Source organism: Cuculus canorus, chromosome 2, assembly GCF_017976375.1.
Source record: "Cuculus canorus isolate bCucCan1 chromosome 2, bCucCan1.pri, whole genome shotgun sequence".
Taxonomy (NCBI): Eukaryota; Metazoa; Chordata; class Aves; order Cuculiformes; family Cuculidae; genus Cuculus; species Cuculus canorus.
In genome coordinates, this window is record NC_071402.1 from 119,105,655 (window position 1) to 119,131,202 (window position 25,548).

The following is a 25,548-nucleotide window of genomic DNA, read 5'->3' on the forward strand; positions in this document are numbered from 1 at the left end:
CAGCTGACTCTGCTTCAGGACACTTGCTCTTCCACAGACTGTAAGATGCTCTTCAACCCAGAGATAGAGGCTAACAACTGCAGGTAACAACTGACAGTGTTCCTTCAACTAAATCCGGGTGAGAAGATGTCAAAGAGGCAATTAAAAGTGCAGTATTTAAAGAGACAGATAAGTTGAACAGAACCACCGATTTTCATTTCAGCATCAGTACATGTGTCTTAACTGAAGCAGATGTCTCCCTAATGTGTGCAAAACAGAAGAGGACCTGTGAGGTCTGAAATATTGGCTCATCCACAAATATTACCACCAATTCCCATCTTCTATAGCAAATCCACCACCTCAGACTGCACCAAACCGTCCAGTAATTCTATGTCCTGTCCTGCAAATCAGGGCTTACTCTGCAGTGCCCAAAGCTCAGATGGAATAATTTTCTCCTTCTTATACCTGCAAACACTGTTTATTCCACAAAGCACCAACACTGCCCAGGAAAAGCAAGCCTTTCATTCCCTTTGCCACACACACTGCAGCCATGCTTTAGCCCCTCAAAATACCCGTTTAGTTGATTTTCTCAGAGAAAAAAAACTCCATCAGTCATCCAAGTTTGGTAAGCTCTTTAATGGCAAGCTTGTGGTGTAACAACACTGCTGGATTTGATGTCTCGGTGGTGGGAGAAGAAGGAGGATCGGAAGAAAGACAGGGTTCCACTGAAGGCTTACACCTTTAAAACACTGAACAAAAGGGCAACACCCTTTGGCAACCCATTTCACAGCTTTATAGTCCCAAAGACAGAGGGATCTTCCAGCCAGAAAAATGGTGGAAAGCACATCAAAGACAGCCTTCGCATGGTGTGGCACAACACAGTTTCTGCTTGATGTGTTGAGGTCTGATTGGTCCCTGCATTAGGAAAGGAAAGCTTGATGACAAAAAATTGTATTGACTGAAATCCAGAGCTGATATTTCCACCACCAGCCCTGAAGATGAAAGCAGGTATCGTTCACATGCAGTGTTACCACAGATCTTTGCCTACATGAGCAACAGCATGTCGGTATGGAAAGGGAGTTTCAGAGTTCCATGTATTTTACGTGAAATCAGTGAGCTGAACTGTTATCAGCAGTAACTAGTTCAATGAAGTTTTCTTCTGCAGATAAATGAAAACCCTTTTGGTTAATCTCTGTATTTGTTTATGACCAAGCTCATACTAACAGTGCAGCGCTATGCAGCACTGTAGAACCTGGGGTTTGCAATAATGCAGACGTGTCTTTAGGGGCTGTCTTCAAAGGAAAAGTCAGCAATGAGAAAAAAGTCAAAGATACACCATGTAAGTGATGTATGTTTGGTTTCCTTCATATACCTGCCACAGACATCAGACACCAACAATGCAACTAGGCAAGTCTCAGAAGTCCAAAAAAACCTACTGAGGTGACAGGGTCGGCCCTCAGTGTTTTTCCTGTCAGAGCTAAGGCCCATATTTAAGGAAACACTTATTTTCACATCTGCCTTGGAAGTGACATGCCTGTACCTTCACCTTTGTAATGACTCTGCAGGCACGGCCTCAAGCCCAGTCTGCTACAGGGTGTAGGAGCCATTGCCCTGAGTCACTCCTGCCTGGCTGTCATGCAAAGGCTTCCCAGCTGCAGCTGGCTGCTAGGGAGGATGGGAGGTCCTGCCAGAATTAAACAGATAAAACAAAGATTTTCTTTTTGCTCAGCATTTTGCAGAACGAGGCATCCAGCTAGAGCCCTTGAAAGGATCCTTCTCAATCTTTCTGTGGCCAGACCGAAACCAGCCAGCACTGAGAGCCCTGCAGGCTGGGCCAGGCTCTCCAGCAACTGGCAGCCAGAGATGCCTCTTCTTCTGGATGCCCAGCCTGACAAGCTTCAATGCGTCATGATTTTTAGAGACTGGTTTATTTGGCTAGGCACTGCTCCCTGTGAAAAGATCTTGAGTTTGGCACCTAAAACAACTGCTCTCTCCTGCACAGCCTCTGTCTGGCATGGACCACTCCTGAGTCCTCAAAGAATAACACATCTCCCATGCCATCTCCTCACCCTCTGAGAAAGCGCTGCCTTTATTGACTCTGAGTAAAATAGCTGTGGACTTCAGCTCTAGATCCCAGTGAAACATCAAGAAATGTTGAAAGAGGCTGGGAATCTGTCTCACATGGAAGCTTTCCAAAGCTATGTCCACAATGTTATTGCAATCATTTCTGTCACAGTCTCATGTCCCACCTTGCAGAGGGGGAAGGGGTATTTATCTGCTAGGCAAACTGTAGCAGAAATTCCTCTCCACCGTCCCCAGCCAGCACCTCACACAGCACGCCTTGCATGGGGCACAGCACCAAGATGCAGCAGCTAGCGGGCAGGTAACTGATGCAGGAAAACCAACTCTGGCTATTCCCATCAAAAGTGACTTTCTTACAAGCATGTGACTTTCAAAATCACAGCACTGTGTACAGAGGGAAACTGCCTGGAAAACAGTGCAGAGCAGAGCAGGAGGTGGAGAAGTTCATGAGGGTTCAGGTCATCATGCTTGGGGTGTGCTATTCTTGTTTTTACAAAGAAAGTCTGCCAATTTTTCCTCTCATGAGCAAGTCCTTTTAAGAGATGTTACTGTGCACCTATTACAGCAGCTTCCTGCTCCCTGACTGCTGCTCGTACCTACTCACACAATATCATAAATAATAATGTTGGGGAAGAGAGAAGGCTTTCTAATTTGCCTTTCCTCCATCCCTTCCTGCCTCATCATCTCAATACATTAATCAAGCAGGACTCGAGGCCCCAGTAATGTCCAGAGCAGCTTTTTATAAACTGCACAGGTTCAAAAATCCAACACTTGGGAGGATGGTTTGGGCTGCCTCAGAAATCCCAGCATCTCTCTGAAAGGGGTCTCATTCTTGCCCTTGCTACCCAAACCAGTTGTTACACTTCTGAAATCTGGCCTTCTCCCACGTATTTTTCATCCCCCAAGCAGCACTCTGCTCGCAGCATTCATACAACTCATATTCAAGTTCCGCAAGAGGCTCTGCTTGGTTATCTTTTTATTCAGCTAGAGCATGAAACTCCTATGTGAGAAAGGTGAGGGAGGAGAAAGGAGACTCTTCTATATACTTTCACTCATTGTTCACTATGGGGACAGGGAATGATAACACTCACCTCTTTTTACCCACAGATCTAAAAGCACTTTATACATCGGTGGGCAAACAATACTGACAGCCCCTTATATAAAAGGCTTAAGGTGGGACTTTCAAAGGAGCTACCCGACTCCCACTGAATTCCATGGAGGGTGGGTTGCATAACTGAAGATCTGCCTTGAATTCCCAGCTGCCGAGATCCACCCAAAGCTCAGGGCAAGGCAACGGCAGAGCTCTGAACCTGCATTTTCTCACTGAGTCCCCAGGCTTTCTAGCATTTATGCTTACGTTTGCAAATCTTGTGCCACAGGCTGGTAGCCTAGACACTGGGTCACTCTACCCTCAGTTAACTACTGAATGGCTACTAACCTCAGTACGTGGTTGGAGTGAGGGAAAAATAAAATACAAATAAAATATAAAAATACTTTGTAGTACAACTAAACTAGTTCCACATCCCTTGCATCATTTTTTAAGTATGGAACAAGTAACACAGTAATACAGAAATGTATTTGGTTAAAGTAAGCAATCAATATTTTCTGATAAAATACATTCTATATTAATACTCATTCACATTTAATACACAAGTAAATTAAATTTTCTATGTATAAAATTCCAGTTTATTCTCGCACTGCTTGGTCATGCTTCAGTTCAGCAGCAGGGCTCAACACATTCGGCTCGCAGCAAAGTGAGAGGGGACAAGAGTGCTCAGCTCTCTGCAAGATCAAGCCTCATGCATTCCCTGGAGTGCCCGGTCCTGCAGGTCCCATTTCAACAACATCTTGCTGGCTTCAGTGGGAATTTTGCAGGAGTGGGAGCTGCAGAAGGGCTCCTCAGGTGTTCAGCACTTGCAGTCTGGTACGGAGATCACCCAAATGGTATACAGCATTCCAAAAAAAAAGTGAGTTAGTGAATACAGAAAATGTATCTACATCATTTACAGCTGTATGTTTGCTTGTAACCATATTAATGCTCAACCGCTCATGAACAATTCAATCAATATGCAGGGAAAGGCAGCAAAGTGCAGCACATATTACAACCTCTTGTATGCTATTACAAGCACTGGATCTTACAGTCTTTCCTCATTTCATGAATTCCCACCCTTCCCACTGCCACCCAGAGTCCAGTTCTCCATTGAGCCTTGTGGAGTCAATCCTTCACAGCCCTTTGGCCAGTTCAAATTGTGTCTGCACCTCCACCATAAACCCCTAACACGGTGCAAGGTGCCTTTGGCTGCAGGTCCTTCAGCTACCATCCATGTCAACTCTCGCACCTCCCCCTCTCTTGTGCTGGCACTCATCTGTGCCACCACGCGCCGAACCAGATGGTGGGACTGATCTGGCTGGAAAACTGCCCATTTGTGAAAAGGCAGAGGGTTATTTCCCAGCCAGACCAACCCCGCAGCCCAGCTCACAATGCACAGGGCTTGTGCAGGTGTGCATGTGGGTGCATGCACATGCGCGTCCGTGCCAGCCACCTGCACCTAAGCAAAATTGGTTCAAGTGGCAAGCAAATCTGAATGGTAGGACTTTGCCTCCAGCTTGTGCTACTGGAAATTACATCTTGCATTACATTAGACCAGAGGGAAGTCAGTCTCAAAAGATCTACTTGTATGAGCCACCACCAAAGAACTGTATGCTACAAGGAGAAAGGCTGTCCCAAAGCAAGGCTCTATTTAATTTATGGCATCTGTTTTAGCTGGAGAAGGAAAAAAAAAAAAACTTAGGGACTTAAAGCAGGGATGGAAAACACTGGTCTTACACTTTATTTTAGTAAGCAAAAAGCCTATTGCTGATGTACAGTGTTATACAATGAAGTGCCACAGTTCTCACGTCACTAGTCCATAGAAAATGTGCTGCGACTACCATGTTTATGCCTGCATGCCGAAAGAATGTACAAAGTTACATTAAGCTCTGTTTCTCCTCCACTTTTTTTTGATATTCTTAAATTCCAAATTTTACAGTGTTGCAGACACTTCTGTGCATACTCAGGTACTACACACTGTCCCAGTTACGGAAGGTCTTTGCCCCAGATTGGAAAAAATCAAGTGCTATTCACCTCTTAAGCAAGCCATCATCAGAAACGTAAAGAGAGCAAGTTTTCTTGGTGGCTAAGTAACCTTGAAAAAAAAGTCTTAAAAAAATCTATTGAAGAGGAGACATCGCTAACAACAGGGTTTCCAAAACGGTGCAAGTTGTTTCTAGGAGTTGTCCAAGCATTTTCTCTTCTCTCAGTTTTTGGTTTTATAAAGCTAATTCTGTATAAAAGGGCTTTTGAAGTATATGACTTTCGTTTCATGATTCTTAAAAAATTGGAAAAAAGGAGTAAATTTAGAAACATTTTGCTTGATTGTGGAAAACAGCTGTATCACAACAGAACCCCCTTTGCTTCTTCTATTTTCAGTACAAAAGGCAAGTAAATAAAGAAGTCTTACATCTTCACAGTCTGGCACTCATCCAGGTCACTTAAATCTAAGCAAAATAGGTATAAAATATGAGGAGTCTTCTTCTTCTTTATACCAAGACCCCACCAAACCCCTCTGGGGAGCAAGTCCCCAGCTAAGTAAACCTCACTAGTTTTTATATCAGCCAAAGTAGCAGTATTTTAGCTCCTCTCCAACAAGGTGTAAATGCTTGGACCAGCTCAAAGGCCCAGGGAGAGGAACAGGTCCAGCATAATTATAAGAGCCAGGTGCTGGTTTATACCCTTATGGCTTTAAAGTTAAGTTGCACTTCAATTCATAATGCCGCGAGGTTTGAATAATAATTTAGCAGTGTATTAAAATCAGTAAAGCTTAAAGTTGGTAGTCATGCAGAGGTGGATAAGCAATGGCTATTTTTTAATTGATTTCATTTATACACTAGCATTTGGGTTTGGATCAAATAGTGTCAGAGTACCAGGGTTGGTTATGCATTGTAACATGAACTGTTGGTATTAATTACTTAATTACCCCTAGTTATTAATCCAGCATTCTTAAACTCAGGTGTCAGTAAAACAACATTAATACATTAATATTGACACCAATATTCCCCTGGATTTCCTGCTTCCCATTATTTTTGTTAAGCCTTCATGTGCACTTCTGCAGTACCAACCACTACTAAAGTAGTTTTTCAGAAGAAATCCCTCCAAGTTTGGTACTTTGTCAAAAAACATAGCTTTTGAACTAAAAAGAAAAGTGCAGGTTTTGTGTGCCCTCTGCGCTGGCTTCCTCGGAAAGGTCACCGGTGAGGACTTGGCACTCTCACCACGTGCTTCCTACATTCTTGGTACTCTACATTCATGGCAGTGAATGCTACCCTTGAACACAAATCAAAGAGACAAGTCAGCGACAGAACTACTTCTAGACTGATAACGGCAGAATGCTACCAGGACAACTCCATAGAAAACCCACTGAAGCAGGAGCAAAATTCAGGTCGCTTCTTAGCAAAGCTCATCACAGATTATTATTATTATTATTATTACTATGATTTTTTTAAAACCATTTCATAAAACTTTTATCCTGGGAGCCAGATATCCCCATGTGATGTGCTAATTCAAACAGGCTAATGTGGGACCACCTGACCCCACCTGGTACCAAAGGCTTCCGAATTTTTTTAGCTTCTCAGAAAATCACTGCTGACTAACACCCATCTGTTGGTGATCGGCTTCTGGTTCCTCCTCTTCCACATCTGCGTTATACTCTTCAAATGCATCATCATCAACATCTGGAAGTCCAAGTAACTACAAAGAAGAAAAAACACTGTGTAATAAGTTACCCACTCATGCAGCTTTGCTGCAAACCTTCACACAATACCTAGGTGCCAATTCTTGAAATGCACAAACCCTGGAATAACAGTATGGCATAACAATCTGAACCCTCTTTCTCTCCCTCCTGTGCAAGAGAAAGATTTGAAAGTGCATCCTCACACCAAATTAAGTGCTCAGAGACCAGAAGACAAATAAAACTAAAGCACAGCACTTGCAAAAAGCTTTGTGTTCTTCCCTGAGGTCATACCATGAATTGTCGAGTGTTTAGAATTGGCAGTGGTTTAACTCCAGAAAGAGCCATGATAATAGTGTAGCGACAGTTATCTCAGTTCAAGATTGTGTTCAGCAACTCTACAAAAGCCAAAGAAAAAGTATTCTCATGCAGAACTGGCTAGTATGGAGGAGGCGAGAAGTCCCTAAAAACCTAAGTATATCCCACCATATTAAGCGCTTCTCTTGAACCTTTCACTCTATCACACCAGACCATGCCTTGCACGCTGGGTGAAGCTCTGGCAGCGAGAAATAAAGTGTATTCAATTAAAAAGTGTCCAAGTCCTTTTAAATTTCTGCAAATTAGATTGGGCTTCTGAAGGATTGCCAGCTCATCTTTTTTTTTTATAGTGTTTGGATGCCTCCACATGATGGCTCCGATCCCTGTACTTGTTCACTACAGGAAAAGAAGCAAATAGTGATGTTTGAACTTTTCCCCTCTACTCCAAAAGGTTGCCAAGCCAACAGAAATTAAGAAGACAGATAAACCAAATATTAGTCAAAATAATGCATCTGTTGTGGAAATCTCATATTAGAATCCTAGACTAGCAGCTATTAATAGCCACAAAGCAAAATCATATGCCAGGCATTATTTGGAATACCATGTATTTAGCTTGCCAGGGCTGGAAGAGCAGCACAGATGCATGCAACACCCTGTTTGGAGAGTGAGGCAGCTGTTAGCACTTGAAAGAGGCAAAGCACAGAAATATAGGGAGGAGGGTGACACTCACTAGGTAGGAGAATGAAAATGAGAAGCCCGTGACGAGGCAAATTTTTTAGGAATCTAAGCTAATCTAGTCTGTAACCAACATTCAAAATTATTCCGTGGACACAAATGAAATGCACAAAATTAGCTTCTGGGTCCAATGAAGCTTGTATTCCCCATTGTCACTGGGAGAAAACCAGCTTCTTAGTTGTAGGGTTTCTTTGGCAGGGAAATGGAAGGAGGATTTGCCGACTAAAACCCCTCCTTCGCATTTTAAAAATACTTACAGAAGAGATCCCAAGATGAAAACATTCTCGTTTTCTGAGCAGAACAAAGAGTAAATATTCATGTGCACGCGCATTTTTCAAATCAAATGCTTAACTGAACATGAAACTACTTGGTTCGTTTTCAGGATGTGGAGGATTTGTTTCATGTTAAAGCTAAAATTAAGAGACTCCGTTTTTAAAATGCAAAAGCAAGGCCTCTAGACTTACTTATTCCCCAGTATTATTTTTGCTAAACTGATTCAGTGTATTCAAATTAAATGCTGAGTGTTGTACTGCTCCGTTTACATCACCCAGCAGAAAAAGCTTTAATCACATTTTTTTTGCCTAGCTCTGCTTATAATTCCTGCTTGATTTGCAGGGAAATGAGCCACATGAGCCTTCATTTTCTACGATACCGTAAGCCTTTCCCATGCAAAAATAGCAAGGAAGACACAATATACAGCACGAAAATTGCAAAGATGCACATGAATTCAAAGGGTGAGGAGCACGTCCTGCTTTTCACACAACCCTTCACCCTTGGGAAACCCAGCTCTCCTCTCCCTCTCATGGCATAAATCAGAGTGACACTGAAGACATCAGTGGATTTACAGATCATAGGAAGGATGGGGATGGCAAGAGATGGGATGCTATTCCAAGAGAGGTGCAGTTTTGCTCTCTCATGGACACTGTAGGATGTTCCAAGGCACCAAGGACCTTGGCCATGCAGGTCCTACTTTTAGGGGTAGGACCCCTTCCCACTGGCCTGCAGTCCCTCACCACTGTTAAGCCCTTACAGCTGCCTGGACTGCAGTGACAGATCAGCCAATATCTTAACCCCAAAGAGGGAGGATCAGGGTCCAAAGTCCAAAGTGCAGGACGCTCTACAAACATTGGGCCAAAGCATAAGGGGAAAGTATAAAAGATGAGGACAAAGTAAGACTGTAAAGGTGGGCTGAGTTGACCCTAGATTGACTCTCACTTTGTTTTCTTTCACACACGCTAGTTTCTGCTTCTAATCCATATCTACTTTAAAGTACCAGCTAGACTGGAAAGGACTCTAGCGGAGTGCAAAAACAAAGACGGAAGAGGTAAAACAGAAAAAGGGCATGGAAAGAGCTGATCCATTGACCTAACAGGGAAGGGGAACAAAACTCACAGATGAGGGGGATGTGGGGAGGAGGACAGGAGAGTGGTGAGGAGAGAGGGAGGACAATAACCAATTGCAGCACCACCTGAACTACACCTATCTATTCCTGATGGCCAAACTACCCATCTGGAGGTAAAGGAGAAGTCACTGGGATGTGCATGAATGAAATGAAAATGGGATAAATGGCTTCTACACTGCAGTCTCCCCAGTTCAGACACGCTTTTTTGGCTGAAGGTGAGCTGAGTGCATGAGCTCTAGAATTTGCTGCTGAAATGTACGACTCATGTTTTAGTTCTCTGCAAACTCTGTCAGTTGCTGCAATGTCCTTTAGGCATCTTTCATTTTTTTTTTGTTTGTCTTTCTTTTCTTAACTCTTTCAATATGCCCCAATTTTATCCAAATAATCTAGTATTTTTTAAGGTGCAAACTCAGAAAAGCAGAGTAACATCGCCTGCTCACGCACAAACAAACTGAAAAACAAGCCAAGTACAAGACCGAGCTTTAGCAGTCCACTTGATGCTACACTACAGATAACGTGGTTCTGTTGAATCCTGGTGTTAAGAGCTTAGTCTCCAGGCAGATTTGCTTACAAGTGCCAGTATGGATACCTCTGGCACCAGAGAGACAAGGACATCAGAGGAGCTGAGATGCTCTCAGGCAAGCAGTGGTAATTGTGCCTCGTGCTATTGATATCACTTCATGTACCTGTGTGGTGTCCGGCCCTTTTGGATGCTCCCTGAATAAGCGGATAAGACAAATCACAGGGAAAAAAATGAGCCAGGAAGGCGCTAACCGGCACAGACAACATGCCTCCAACCACTTTCATCAAAGAAACAGCTTGATCTTGTCTAGGGCAGGATTTAGAGATGCAGTTTAGTTGTCAAGGGTGAACCAACACTTTCTAAAAATAAATAATCTGCCCTGGCACTGTGTTTAAGCCCATAAAACATAAGGGAGAGATGCCTGAAAGCAGTGAGGGCTGGAGAGCAGCCCCCAGAGTACTCTCACTGCCACCTGCACCCAGGGAAGAGGGGTGAGCAGAAGAAAATCTCTCTCACTGAGAGATGCCAACCACTGGGCATCCCCACTCTTACAACCTCCAAAACATGGGGCTCAACGGCATATGCAGCCAGTCCCTTCCCATGTTGCAGTCTCAGGGTAAGCCTGCAGAAACACGTCTGGTCTGCTATTACAAATGCGATGAGCAGGGCTGAGCTGAATAACTGGACAAATAACAGTCTGAGAGACCTGGGTTAAGGGAGGGCAGGTGCTTGTGCTGTGCACAAGGGCACGGAGAACTGCAGATGCACCACTGTTGTCTCGTCCTAAGCATTTCCCTTTGCAGGACCCCTGACAAAGACTTTCAAAATAATAATCTTGGATATCCAGCTGGAAATGACAAAATGGAAAAGACTGTCATAAGGTGCTTACAAAGCACATGCTAAAAACCTGGCCCTTCCTCATTGTCTCAGACTGAGTGGACAGGATCATCGGACGCATTAGAAGAGCCCAGTCTGACTGACGTTCAGCAGCTTTCCTGAACTTCCATTTTTCAAACTGAAATCTTCCAGACTGGTCTCTGACAGCAGACTTGGTTGGGATAGTGGAGAAGAAATGCCCTGCAAAAGCACTATTACCTCCAAGCTGGCAACCAGGTGGTTTCATCAGCAAAAGAGGTCCAGCAGAGAAAGGATTGCGGACAGTACAAAGCAATATTAAGAAAATAATTTCCCAATACTGATAAAATGGTTTTGTTCTGGCAAAGGCCTGAGGGTGCAAAATAACTGCTTCCATACATCTATTGTAACACACTTCACTTTTAAACACCTATCCCACCATGCATATGCTATTTTTAATAATTACAATATGGGAAAAATGTCAATACAGTCCTTCTTAAGAGTTGTCTACACAGAACCATACCTGAAATGATAAACTCGATTTTGTTACACTGATGCAAATCTCTCAATACTAGGTCAAAGGAGCATCTGAGAAACTTAATCTTTGTGGTACCACCAAGGGAAAATGAAGAGGTACTCGATTATAGTCTGCAAGAGGTCTTTGACAATTGAGGGTGCTGGTTTGAGCGGACAAAAGCACAATGAAATTCAAACAGCTAGGAAGTAAAACCAGAAAAACACAGATTGTAAATAAAATAAATGAGTTTTTCACAGGAGCGTAACAAATGATGAGAAGAAAAACTGCCCACTGGTGTTGTATCTTTTAAGTCACTTCAAGACGTTACATCAAGACCAGGTGTCTTTGGAAAAGACATGCTCCAGCTCAACCATAATTTATGTGCTTGGTTATGGGAATCATGGGGAGAAATGTGATGTATTAACAAAGGACCTAGACTAAATAAGCATAACAGTTCCCCTTGCTTTGAACCTTTTTATTCTGAGGAGTAACTTAACTTGGTTTGACTGAAGCCAATTTCTCAGTAACTTAAGCTATGCTGAAATAGATATGTTTTAAATGAAATAAGTGATCTGCCACCAATTTAATTAAGTCTTTTTGAAGTCCTCTTCAGTTGAACTAGTGGAAGTTTTTCCTCAAAGACACAGCTTTTCTGAGCAGGAGAAAGCAGCTATGAAGATCCAAGAGTTGAATATTGTTCTGGGAAACATATTTATATTTTCGTACGTTTTCACAATTACAACCAGCTGTACTGACAGATCAGATTTCCAGTCCTTTCTAAGAAAAGCGTGCATCTGTTCTATTTATTTCCAGTCTCTCAAAGAATTCTTTAAAATTACGGTCTTTCATGTCAACCAGCTGTGGCAGTCCATGGCAAGGCAACGCAAGGGTGTAACGCAAGGAGGGCGAGTGTTTTCATATTGGCACTCCAGGCTCTCCCTTTCACTTTAAGTACTTGGGATACATTTTCAGTCTCCTTGATTGGTCAGCCAGAAAAAAGAGAGGAGGAAAAATGGTCGACATTTTCAGTTTAGAAATGTCCATCAACCAGCTTTCCCATGGACATTGCAGGAGCATGGCTCTGGCAATGAACCTCCACTCCGCTTCACACCGACTTCTTTCCCAGCCGCAGGCACCCAAAAAAAGAGGTTGCGCAAAGGGAGGATTTGGCAAAAATTAAGGACAATGGCCAGCCTAAGCCACCTCACCCTGATGAAACCCAGGCTTTGACCCAAATTGTAGTGTTAAACAAGGACAGAGAAAGCTCAGTAACAGCAGAACAGAAAAATACAAGTCCCCTCCCCACAAAACCCAGCTTCTGCTCCGAATTCTGAAGCAGTGACCAAACTGGCATTTGCAAATACCAAGTGGCAACCATCCTAAAAGCAAAACCTGGGCCACTTAAGGGAAAAAAAAAGCCAACCCTAAAATAAAACAAACCAGTCTGAGGAGAGACCATACTCCCAGCTTCCAAGAGGTTTACTCTTGCTACCCAGATCCTTTCAAAAGTCCCAAATTCCAGTGCCAGGAAACAACTCTGCCACAAAGTCCCATGGCGCTGACTCGCATCCCATTCCTTGGAGTCAGCGCTGCATCAGCAGGACGTGAGCCCCTGCGCAGCTGGGGGGCCACTGTCACCGGCTGCCGCACCAGTTGGCCTCCCACCCCATGTGGGAATCTCATTCACTCAAATGTAGAGATAGAAATAAAAAAGGCAGCTGGCTTCCAAGAAACAATTCCTAATTGCCTAATAGTAGCTTAAATCCTAACACATTTGTGCCTAGACAGCTGACTGGAGATGCAAGTCCCTACAGAATCAAAAACACCTCGCTCCATTCAGTGCTATCCTATTAAAAGTCACAGGTAACTGTCAATGTTTGGAAGTGAAAAAGAACACTTACGGGTCTGAAGGATTTGAAGACTTTTTCCAGTATTTCATGGAGTGTTTTTTTCCCACAGGATGAGATGTAATCCTGTGCGAGCTGCAGAAAAGGTAAGCAGTCTTCACTTTCACTCCACACGTGCTGAAAGCCAACAGCAACACAAGAGAGAAAAGGCATTAACAGGAATTCATGCCCGCCTTTCCATGTTATTTTATAAGGTGACATGCTGTAAACATCTGCCAAAGCACACTGGGCCTCCTGCAGCTCAGACCCGCACTGGGGATGGGCACTGCAGGCTGTTTCAGAAGGCACGCTTTGGAGGAGGAACCTTCATTTTATTAACACAATGCATCAGAAAGCAGGGAAATCAATCCAGAAGAGAAAATACCTTATGATTGCACCAGCAGTGAAGGGTATGCATGCCTTGCACATGCGCATTTTACACGTAAAGGTGGTTTTGTTTGACATGAGCCCTGCTCAGACCTGGAAGTCACATTGGGTTTTCTCTTCTTTGCTATCATCCGCTGCAATGAAGCCCTCAGGAAAAGCTAAAGCATTTCTTTGTCTTCCTGGCATTAATGTAAATGTGATGTGACCCTGAAGGTGGAACGTGATGTGTAATTCTCTTGACGATGCAGAAGAAAAGATGCAAAACATACCCGCAGGTTAGACACAGAGAGAGGGAGAAGCATTTGGGCACTCATAATATCCTGACACTTCATGCCTCCCTCCCTCTTTTTGGAGTTCACTCCTCCTAGACCCAAATCTTCTCTTCCCAGGCAGATACATTTAAACCCATTTGAGATACCCATCTTATCTTGCTTCAGACATGCTGTTTTTTCCCAGCCTGGCTCTATGAAGCCTCTCCCAGAACTGACACTTATTCTCCTGCTACGAGGTTGTTTGAAACAGAGCTGGTGAGTGATGGTGGAATTGTCACTCAGGTGACAATGCTTCTCACACACAGGGGCAGCACACAGCACAAGGCAACGCATACTTTTAAAGTCCTTCTTTTTGAAGGCTTTGTGCATGGGACTGTCTTAGGCAGTCTGCTACACAAAGAAGCGGAACACTGCAAAATTGGTTTGAGACTCTTACAGCTCTATTTTTGCACAGCAGGTCTTTTCCCCAAAGTGCCGTGCAGCTTTTTACCTTGCTCTAAACAGTAGGTTATGCTTAAACAAGGAAAGAGAAGGGTCTCTCTGAAGCTTAACTAACTTCAAAGAAAGAGTCAGAACGACAGATGTTTCAATCCCTAACAGAAGGCTTGCACGTCGCCTTCCTGCTCAGTGATGAATACCTGCCAAGGATGCAGTTTTACACTTATTGAAAGAAAACACTACTTAAGATGACCTAAGTTGCATCTTTATGATGAAAACAGTAATTGTCTTGCTCTGAAGCTCACTTGACCTGCATTTGCTTTGCTGTTTGTTGCATTTTACAAGCATAAATATAGTGAAATGTTTTGTTATGAAAAGAACCCTGCCTTAGTGAGTAGGTTCTTTCCATATAACCAGAGTAATCTCTTAACTAGTTTGACAATAAAAATACGATCTTTCCAGTCTTGCCTACTCTCAGAGGCACATACCACAAATCTCATGATACATTATGCCATCTTAGACTCATGGGCCTTGTAATTCTATAAATATACAACCAAATCTCAGCTTCTGCTTACAAAAAAAATTAAATAAATGTCCACACTTGGTGATTTCTATGGCCTAAAAAGGCAGAAGGTACATGAAGTGAACTCAAATGAACTTGCTTTAAAATATCAAATAAACACTTTCAAATCCCAACATTTTAAGAACGAGATTTTGTAGGTCTGGCCCACAATTGCTTAATACTTGGGGTTAGCAATAACAATTTGATTACTTCTAACCTTTGCGTCAAACTTAAAAGGTGGATGATGCAGCCTGGCAATTCATGGCTCCTGCCAAACCTGTTGTAATTGTTTATATGTATAAAACAGTTAGGACTACCCTCCCAATTCTTGTTTAAATTGTTTAAATTGAGCTATAAACAGGAGTTTCCACATAAATGAAAATTAGGCCCTGCCCTTTTATAAATAATAGCTAGTTCACTCCCCAAGAGAAGTTAACCCCATGTTGTCCTATCATGTTTTTAGTCTCTTTCTAAGCTGCACCATGTTTTAGACTCCACGGTGAATTTGTCAGCAGTAGCACAGAATAAGGTAATGTAGCATGAGGGGAAAACCTAAGTGAGTAACTCTGAAGAGACTTTTTTGCACAACATTGTAAGGCAATAAGCAAGTAAGGCTTCCAACAATTTCCATGTCTGAAGATTTAAAATTTTGGCTATGGCAACAAACACTATGAAAGGTCTCAGGCCCCATTAGTGCATGAGTCTAGTTCCAAAACAGCTTGATTTTATCTTATACCCAAGAAAAATCCTTAACTATAATAAAGACCAGGGTTATAACACCTATGTATTCAGCTGCATCTGCAGTTGTCTGTGGACGTTCAGCTCTGCACCAAGGCAGCGCAGGAACTGAGTCTCACCACTGACTCATGCGTCTCCAGAGGAACTAGCAAAAGGAATTTTGGCCCCTCAAAATAAAAACAAATGTAATTTGAGGATTCAGTTCTTCCTTAGAAAGTTAGAACAGCCAGTGAGGCAGCACATATGGAGATTCTTTTCCTGGAAAAACCCTGACACCTGAGAACCTCTTTACAGTGGGAGAAGCGGGCTGCTGGCAAACCGGTGAACCACAGTGCTCAGCCTTGCCTGAGCAATTAAAAAAATATCAACCTCATCATCTAAGTATGCGTTTTCCAAGCTTGCCCAGTTTTGCTCACGGTTGCTTTGTGTCACTACGAAAGCACACAGCCACTAATTTCCACCTCAGCCGTCCTAGGATTACGGCTGAATTATTCATTTCAACATCTACACACAGCATGCAGCTGAGGCAATTCATAGGTTTGCATCTGGAGGGGTTTGCTTTTCCTCACGCCTTCCGATGATGCAGTGTTGCTGGACGACAGAGGCACTTGCTGGGCCACCTTTTCCTAAACAGCCCACTTGTCAATCATGGCAGCAAAACTTATCTTTGTGTGAATAATTCGACTTGCAGAAAATGTTCAGACTCGCTGAATGATCCAAAAGATTTTACAGGAAATCAAGATGGCATATTATTTTTATTTGCTTTATCGGTTACTTTGAACACCAGCGACAGCAGAGCGAAAAAACAAATGACAGACCATAAGGAACAGCATTGCAACCCTCATCCTTATTGGTTATGGATATACAGGTCCACTTAATATTTTGAGAGCATCAGGAGCCTCAGAAGCCGAATTATACGTATTTCAGCTATCTAAAATGCTGATTCAGAGTTTTAGTGTCCAGGTGGTACTGAAAATTCTAATATACATCTAGATGGATCTTCTGCATCCGTAGCATGTTAAAAACCTAGTCCAAAGATACCTTCACAGGAAATTAAAATTATATCATTGTTGTGATCTGGAATCTCAGATTTTATACAAAATTCAGAGTTATTCTCCCCCAAAGTAAATCTTATGAACCCTTCCATGTTTTTCTTCTCCTCCCTTTTAAGTTCATCATGCTAATAATTTCCTCCTTACAAGTGAGTTATCATGGACTTTTCTGAGACCTCTTAGGTAGCTTTTAAAGTTTGATTATTGTGAGATGAAGATGTAAAGAAAGAAAAATAACAGGCATTAGATGCTTACCAAATGTGAGGCTCCTTTATGAGAGTCACAGGATGCAAAAAGTCTGTGAAGTGTGCCACTGTGAATTCTGTTTATATTTACTCACTTTCACACTCCATTGTGTTACTGGAGCCGTGCAACATGACTCAAGTGCAAACGAAAATCACTCCCATGGCTTGTATTAAGCCTCCTTAAAATAAACTTTAGCCTGTAATTGCCCATAGAAAGGAAAATTCTGGAACATCAAAAAAGAAAATGACTGAAAAAAAAAACCCAAGATAGCCAAGCTGAGAGCAGAAATGAAGCCCCATGGTGCACTAGGAGCAGAAAACACGATGCTGGTGAATCAGCTCATTAGTGATTCTTAATAGCATTAAAGAGCACCATCCACAGTTGAAGAATTAAGAATGACACCTATCTGCCTGTCTTGAAAGTATTATAACCACAAAAAGTGCCTCAAGTAATTATGCAAAAAAGAGAGAAAAAAACACTGCCTCTGGTTTTCCACTGTTTACATCCCACATTTGACAGCAGTTGGCCTTTTTGCTCAGTTTTAAGTCCTGGCAGCTTTGGGCGGAGAACCCTTCCCAGAGCAACCCTGGAATGAAGTATTTGCCAGGAAAAAAAAAAAAAAAATGAAAAAGTGGCTGCAAATCCACAAAAGTTGGCCAGTGCTGGAAGCATGGGAATAGGGTCTGAAACTGCTTAAGCTCTTTTCGTTTTTCAAGTCGACAAGATTTTGTTTTGAAAGAGTTTGCTCAATTACTGAGCAGCATATAAAGAAATAACACACATCTACAAAAAATAATGAACTTTCTTTGTAATTTCCGTTACCATTACCATCCAATCGCAGCTTTAGCCTAGTCCTGCAATGGATTCTTACGTATCCCTGCCTAAGATTCCAGCAGGCATGGCCCTCTCCAGGCGCAGGCACGTCTAGAAGGGAATGAGCCCCAGGGTTTGACAGGCTCATAGGTGCTGGGAGATGGGTGCAGAGAATCTGCATGGATTAGGATGGATCCAGACAATCCACACCTAAAGATGCTCCACTGCCACGGCTGGGACTGCAGCCGGAGGTCTCGTATATCCATGGACGGATGCATAACTAAACTCCAGAAAACTTCTTTCATAATTCAGCAGGACCATCTGCCTGAGACAATGAACAAACGTCCTGCTCACTGGGATTTGTGGTCCTGGAGAAGTCGCTTAACTGCTCTTTGTTTCCATGAACCCATCTGCCAAAGGGCTTCACACTGCACTCACCTATCGGAAAGGGAACGAATTAACATTTGCCAAGCAGGTCAAGGGATGAAAGTTGCTCTGGGAAGGGAGGACCTTCAACATTCCTACAATAACAGTTGGCGCTGGGAGCTATTTTTCTCTTTCAAATAATATAAACCCCTTTCCTGGCGGTCAACCGGAGCTTCGCGGGTTACAAACCTCACGGTGAGGTGTTGCGTTTTTGGCAACTCTTCTTGCACTTCTCTGCTCGGGACCGTGAGGGATGGAGGGGGAAGAACCCACCCCCATCCCCGAGCCAGGGGATGCTCTGCGGTACCCAAACTTGCGGTGAACTCCGCGGGGGACGGGGAGGGGACACCTGCCCGGGGGACCCCAGCCCCGGGGAGGGGACACCTCCCGTCATCCCGACTCCATTTTATTCCTGCCCATTCTCCATTTGCTGTGACAGCCCTGCCCGTCCCCCCCCCGCCCCCGGCACCCTGGGAGGATGGAGGAGACGGCGGGGGGAGCGGCAGCCGCGGGGACACGGGGGAGCGGGCGGGAGCCTCGCACTCCGCATCCCCCCCCGCAGCATCCCCGGGGCGATGGGAGGATGGGGAGTGGGGGGGGAGGACGGGGTCCCTGCCCGCAGCCCTGCTCCGCACCAGCAGCAGACTCCATCTTGCAGAGGGGAGGATCCATCCCCGCATGCCCCCATCCCCGCATCCCTCCATCCCCGTATCCCCGCATCCCTCTATCCCCGCACCGCCCCGTCCACCGCTTCCCACCCTCCCCCGCTCTCTCCCTCGGGTTCTCCCGGGGACCCACACGGGCGGGGAGGATGCGGGGTCGTCCCCAAGCGATGCGGGGCTGCACACGCACCGTTTTCCCACGCCTCCCTCCCCCCTCCACCCCTCGGCACTCACGAAATTGTCTCCGCAGGCGGCCTCCGGGCACAGCACGTAGAAAGAAACGCCGGGCTCGGCGTAAAAGTCCATTCGCCGCTCCGTCTCTTCGGCGGCGATGAGCTGGAAGGGCGTGCGGGCGCACCACCGCTCCGCCGCCTCCGCCAGCGCCTCGAAAGCCATCGCCGCCGCCGCCGCCGCCAGCCCCGCACCCCGCCCCGCACCGCCCCCCCCGCGCCCCGCCTCCCCCCGCACCCCCCGACCCGCCCCGCAACACCCCCCGCCTCCTCCCGCACCGCACCGCCTCCCCCCGGTTAATTGGCTTGACGCCTTCTAGCAGCCTGGGTGGGGGATAGGGGGGGAAAACCCACCTAGGGACCCGCTGTCGGCTTGGCTTTGCTGCTTCTTTTCTCTCTTCCCAGAAATGAGATGGAATTTTGTCTTTTTTTTGTGTGTGTGTGTGCACAATAAACTGGTACTGCCGGCGCTGAGTTTGGCAGCAGCCATCCCAAACGCACATCGGTCTGTCCAAATGCAGATGGATTTGCCCCTTGAGGTTGGGCAAACGAGAATCTGTCTGCGTTTGGACCAACCCTCTGCGTTTGGACACTTCTACGGTTCAGGTCAAAGATGCTGAGGGCCTTAAAGGCTGGTGGTGACAGGACAAGGGGAAACATATAAACTGCAGAGGAGCAGATTTAGACTGGACATTAGGGAGAATTTCTTCACCATGAGAGTGGTGAGGCACTGGCACAGGTTGCCCGGGGAAGTTGTGGCTGCCCCATCCCTGGAGGTGTTCAAGGCCAGGTTGGATGGGGCCTTGGGCAGCCTGATCCAGTGGGAGGTGTCCCTGCCCATGGCAGGGGGGTTGGAACTAGATGATCTTTAAGGTCCCTTCCAACCCAAACTGTTCTATGATTCTATGATTCTACGATGGGTTTGCTATCAGTTTTTTGTTACCTCTTCCTAGCATCTCCCAAGTGATCGTCTGTTTGTCTAGCAAGGAGGACGGGATATGAGAACTGATCTGCATTGATGAAGGGCCTGAGATTTATATTGGTGTCTACCACACCATGCAGGAAAACAAGTCTTAGAATCATAGAATCATAGAATAGTGTGGGTTGGAAGGAACCTTAAAGATCATATAGTTCCAGCCCCCCTGCCATGGGCAGGGACACCTCCCACTAGATCAAGCTGCCCAAGGCCCCATCCAACCTGGCCTTGAACACCTCCAGGGATGAGGCATCCACAACTTCCCTGGGCAACCTATATCAGTGTCTCACCACCCTTATCATGAAGAATTTCCTCCTTATGTCTAGTCTAAATCTGCCCCCTCCAGTTTATATCCATTGCCCCTCACCCCATCATTACAAGCCTTTGCAAACAGTCCCTCCCAAGCTTCCTTGTAGACCCCTTCAGGTAGTGGAAGGTTGCTGTAAGAATCTCTTTGGAACCTCCTCTTCTCCAGGCTGAACAACCCCAACTCTCTCAGCCTGTCCTCATCTAGGAGGTGCTCCAGCTCTCTGATCATCCTCATCGCCCTCCTCTGGACCCGTTCCAACAGCTCCATATCCTTCTCATGCTGAGGATTCCAGGACTGGACACAATACTCCAGATGAGGTCTTACAAGAGACCTCACAGGCCTGAGTGGGTTTTTGGCTAGGAGTCTGGGATCTCATGAAGGTGACCAGGTAGCACAAAGCCCATACATGGCATCGGGTAGAAGATTTTGCATGGATAACACTGGCTTCCAATGATGCTCAGCAGCTGTTCCTTGTCTGAGGAGTGATGTTGAGCTGCATTTCCACCATGGGTACCGAATGCCCAGCTGATGGGGTCTGTGTTGCATGTCATACACTCCCATCATGTGTATTAGTTGGTGCACACATCATTCAACCGTTGCCAAAGTAACTGTGGAGGGGATGAGGCCAAGCAGGGCAGCTCCAGCAGGGCTGTAGCAAGAAGACACCCACTCCCACCTCTGGCGGGCCTGGGGCATGCTCAGAGCACTCACACTGCTGCGCTCAGCTCCACGGTCATCATCTCCTGCCCTCCAGCTTCATCCAGCTGTGGGCATGGGTGCAGCAGAGCGCGGTACTAATGACAGCACAGAGAAAAACCTCCACTGGCATTGTAGCCGAGCACTGAAGCATCAGGAAATACCAGTGACATGAGTGCTCTTGCAGCTGTAACTCAGCCCCTTTGTACATGTGGGATGCGATTGCTGTTTTTTCCACCAAAGGATATTTTGTTTATTGCATGCAGATAGTCTGGATATTGCCCTTGTTTCTGGGGTGCTTTTAGAGGGACAAATGCTGAGCACGCCCTCAGTATACTTGGAGCTGTGCTCTGACTGTGCAAAGCACGTTAAAAAAAGACAAATGTACCAAACCTCCTGGCCCCAGCTTCCTCAAATCCCAGAACCTGAGGGTGCTCTTGTAGGTTCTTAGACTGGTCCCACCACACCTCCCTTTGCCGGGGGAAAATGAGGCTGGTAGCATCTATCTCTTCCCTTCTGCGCAGGCCCAAGGGAGGTGGATGCAGTGATACATGCAAAGCAGTTGGTGGTGGTAGGGAAGCTTCACTGGGGCATCTGGGAAAGATCTGTGGTTCTGCAGGCAGCCCAGGATGGGAGTGGTGAGTTCTAAACAGCTAGAGAGGAAATCCTAAACCACTTGCAATTTCCCGAAAGAGGCAGGGGTCCTGCAGAGACCAAATGTGGCCACAGGCTATCAGGGCTCCAGGGGCTGGCAGTGATGTGACTCCTGTGCAGGGGTTTGCAACTGGAACACTCTGTCAGTGTCTGGTTTTTGGTGGGTTTTTCTTTTTTTTTTTCCCCAAATGTATTTACATAATTAGCAAGAAAATAGGACGTGGAAAAATACAGCTCTTTCTAGTAAAATGTGACATTATTGGCTTGCCTGACACTGGTGGGCAGGGTGCCACCTGGGCAGACCAAACCGGCTGTTTCTTTGCGCTTCCGTGGGGTCCAACCTTGGTTTCTGTCCTCCTCAAAGCCAGTGCTGGTGTTGGGTGAGGATGCAGCGGTGGGAGCGAAGCCTTGGCCTTTCCTCTCCCTGGGAGCGAAGCCTTGGCCTTTCCTCTCCCTGATGGAGTCAGAGGCACGGTTTGGGGCTGCCTGAGACAGGCAGCTGTGCCCTCCTGGCTGGCAGCGCCCTGGCCCAGAACAGCAAGGGGAGGTCAAGGCTGCCTCGCAGGCAGCTGCAGTTTCAAATAAATGAGGTCTTGGTGTTAACACTCATGATTTATATGTATTTCCAAAGCCCCATGTGAACATCTTTTTAGTCCTGAAAACGTTGCTTTGAAGTATGTGCTGTTCCTTATCTCCCTTCCATGGGGTAGGGAAGCGAACAGGTTTAGAATGAGATTCTAAATATGTTCTTGCAGCATGCACTGCAAAATCCATTGTCACGTCTGACAGCGTAGCCTTCAAACCAGACAGCCGTGCTTATTTGTTTATTTACATGTGATGAGTCTCCTTGCCGTTACACCTGTACCCCAAAAGCAGATTATAAAAACAACTCGGTAAAGGATAGTGATTTTGGCAACGCTAGAAAACAACCTGCAGAAGAGCTACTTGCTGAGTAGGCCAGGCTTGGTGGCCCTGGCCAATACCAGTGGCCAAGGGATGTCAATGTGGATGCAAGGTGGATGCAGTGCCTGTGACACCCTTTTGCCTCTCTACAAGTCAAAAGCAGAAGCAGTGGCTGCTCCGTTGAGCAGACAGGTAGGTGGCTAGCTGTTCTGTACTGTGCCTCAGCTTTTCTATTCTACTGTATCAATCACATGCATGGGTTTGCTTCTGACTTGCTCCAAAGACCCATGAGCGTCCATGCCCCAAAGGATGGCCACATAAGGGGAAGAGCTGTCCTCTTGGGAAAGGAGAAGGAGGAGGTTAGGAAACTATCTGCTGTGGCAAGGATGGCTTGCAGAAGGGAAGCTGCACCAGAGGGAAGGTATTTCCCCCTACCATTTGGGGCATGTGCTTCCATCTCCCTCTGAGACACAGCCGATCTAGTGCTTTTCCCTGATCCAGGCCATCACGGGGTCAGAGAACTGTTGCTAGATTATTTCAGAGGGATGCCACTATCCAGTAAGTATTGCCTGCTGGAAATGGCATTTCACTCTGAAGAGCACATGAAGAGTGTTAGGAAGGCAAAGCACGTGCACTGCCATAGCCATGCTAGTTGAATCAGAAATACAAATATTGGCATTTTACAGGTGACTTCAGTTTTTATGAGGATTCTTCACCTTCCCAGAAATGAAATCATTGGGTCAAAGGTGAATGACAGCATGAGGGTTGAGTGCATAAAACAATTTTCTGCCATTTGCATGGATTGGAGGAGGTATGGAGGGGAAGGTTTTTAAAGTCCCAGGTACCTGGCTCCTAGGAGTTACCTTTACAAAAGCCCTTGCCTCTGAGATGCTTGGTGAGGAGAATGATCTGGAAGGCTGGAAAATCAGCAGCCTTGTGCCCAAGTGAGGAAGGGAACAAGCACCTCACTTAGGTGTTTACTATTCCCCTGCTCCCTCAGGACACAGTGACATGAAATGACGAGGGGAAAAGGGACACAGGGGAGGGGGAGTGAGAAGCTGCTGAAGGTGGAGGAGCAGAAGGGTTTCTGAAATGTGTCAGACAAAGGCAACTTGCCCGCAGCTGTACTGTCTCTGATACACTGAACCACTCTTCTATTCTACAGCGGGTTAGAAAGCTGACAAATCCAGCCCATTGACTGGCTACCTTCAAAATTTTTTTTCTCTCTCTTTTTTTTTTTTTTTCTTATGAAGAGCCCTCATTGGTTTGGTTTTGGTGAACTGCCAAGCAATTTGCATTAATTCGCCTGACCAGCTGTAAGAACCCAGTTGCCCTCCCACGGCCCTCATTACGCACCCTTCCTGCTGATCTAAATACAGAAAGGTCAGGAGGGTGAGCTCCAGTAAATTATTAGAAATACACCCTTAATTGCTGTGCTGCGTCAGCTTATTCTATTGCATCTCTACCCTGTCTCTGCAGTTTGGTCTCCTAAGGGAAAACTGATTCCCTTGCTTAAGAAGAGAAAAGGACTGACAAATCCTAGGGATGGGGGGGAAATAGGGAAAAGGGGCTGATCTCCTCATGGTCAATCCCTCACAGACCTTCTTTACACCATGGGCCTTGAGAAAGAAATTATTTCTTACTGTTATCAGTACCGGTTCATTCGCAACATGCATTTCACTTGTCCAGAGCCTTGACTATCATGCTTGCTTTACAGGGATGCTGAAACAGCTGTCCCTGCAAAAAGCTGGTCTGTGCAAGACTTTCAATGGTCCTTGCACCATCGCAGCCTGTAACAGCATTAAAAGTCCTACTGCAGCACAGAAATGGTGGGTTCTTCCAGGAAATCAAGCTGAGTGACTGTTGTCCAGCAGATCAGTTTTTAACTGCTAAGCATTGGCTTTGAAGTTACTAAAAATGGAAAAGTTCCTGGCTGCTACAGTATTTTCAACCATTGGGTGCTGCATTGTCCCTGAACACACAACTCCAGCCTCATCGTCCCCTGAGGCTTGAGTCTAGGAGTCAGCACACTGCAAATTGTTCCCCACCTGATTTCCCCACTCCTGAGGTTACTCAGCTTTCCAGTGTCTAGACAGTGACTTGTATTTTTCTTGTCTTTAATGAGGAATGCGGCTCTGGCTGTAGTCTTTGCTTTGGGTTGCCTCTTTTTCTGACTGATTGCCATGGTAAATGGAGTTGAGGAAAGGGCAAGAAAGCTGTGAAGAATGATCCAAGCCAAGATGATGTTGTAGGGGATAGGTGAATTAGAAATGCACTGTTTCTCAATTAATTTTTAAACTACAAAAAACCCACACACGACTAAATATCAGGGAGAATATCCTTATTGCCCTGTCATCTTTCTGGCCCTGCAGGCAGGCAGTTGTGAAACCTCTGTTGCTCTCGATTCCCAGACTGGCACTGCCACACCACATTGCGGGTGCTGTAGAGTGTCTCCAAGCTCGACAACTACATGTTTATTAAAGCGGTGGCACATGACATCTGTGAGAAGTGTACTGAAATATGGTGGAAATATTTGATGACTCAGTAAACTGAGGGTGACAAAAGGGGCTCGATTTGCCATGGATTGCTTCACCTGAAGCTGTGTAGAAATTTTCATCCATCTTCCCATTATTCTGACCCTCAAAACGTACCACCAAGCCTCCACCCTACTGCACGCAGGTAAGAAAGCCACCAGACGATTTTGAAAGAATTCGATTTTCCTTGAACCTTTCTGAAGTTGCATATGCCTTTAGCATTCAGTGCCCTTGAAAACAGTATTGCTCATCTCAAATACGGATGGGTTGGTAGGACTGAACAGCTGTGAACTTTGTTTAGGGCTGGCCAGCTGAGCATCAGCAAGCAGCCGCCAGGCAGATGTAGCCGGAGATGAGGCTTAGCAAACCCAGGTTGAATACAGCAATGGGAGAAAATGGGAGGAGAGCACTGGACAGCTTCTGCCCTTGCATCTATTTTGGACATAGAAGCTGGTACACTACAGTTCCTGCCTTTTTCATCAGGAAATATGTGCCAACACTTTTGTTTACTGTTGGATCTGTGTAGCCATGAGCAGAACATGTGGGCAGGCAAACCAAGCAGGGCGTATATTATGAATTGGCTTAT

General features: G+C 45.5%; 1 protein-coding gene across 2 annotated transcripts; it reads right to left on the reverse strand.

Annotated features, from left to right (window-relative positions):
* Positions 1–599: 599 nt before the first annotated feature.
* Positions 600–19,085, reverse strand: MTURN (maturin, neural progenitor differentiation regulator homolog). Of its 2 annotated transcripts, XM_054059699.1 has the most exons (4): positions 18,894–19,085; positions 13,079–13,201; positions 6,695–6,847; positions 600–3,982 (listed from the first exon to the last, which is right to left on the reverse strand). In XM_054059699.1, exons 1-3 carry the CDS (start codon positions 19,053–19,055, stop codon positions 6,737–6,739), a joined length of 396 nt encoding a protein of 131 aa, XP_053915674.1. In that variant the 5' UTR covers positions 19,056–19,085; the 3' UTR covers positions 600–3,982; positions 6,695–6,736. The 2 variants fall into 2 exon arrangements, with proteins under 2 accessions (XP_053915674.1, XP_053915673.1); XM_054059698.1 differs by having other exon boundaries at positions 602–6,847.
* Between the last annotated feature and the right edge of the window lie 6,463 nt (positions 19,086–25,548).

What these genes read in the sequence shown, in the direction of transcription:
- MTURN (XM_054059699.1), bottom strand. Translation starts at nt 19,055, where the DNA reads ATGGCTTTCGAGGCGCTGGCGGAGGCGGCGGAGCGGTGGTGCGCCCGC. An exon ending in CCGCCTGCGGAGACAATTTC is followed by an intron (nt 13,202 to 18,893) that starts GTGAGTGCCGAG and finishes GTTGGCTTTCAG; the next exon opens with CACGTGTGGAGTGAAAGTGA. An exon ending in TCTTCAAATCCTTCAGACCC is followed by an intron (nt 6,848 to 13,078) that starts GTAAGTGTTCTT and finishes TCTTCTTTGTAG; the next exon opens with TTACTTGGACTTCCAGATGT.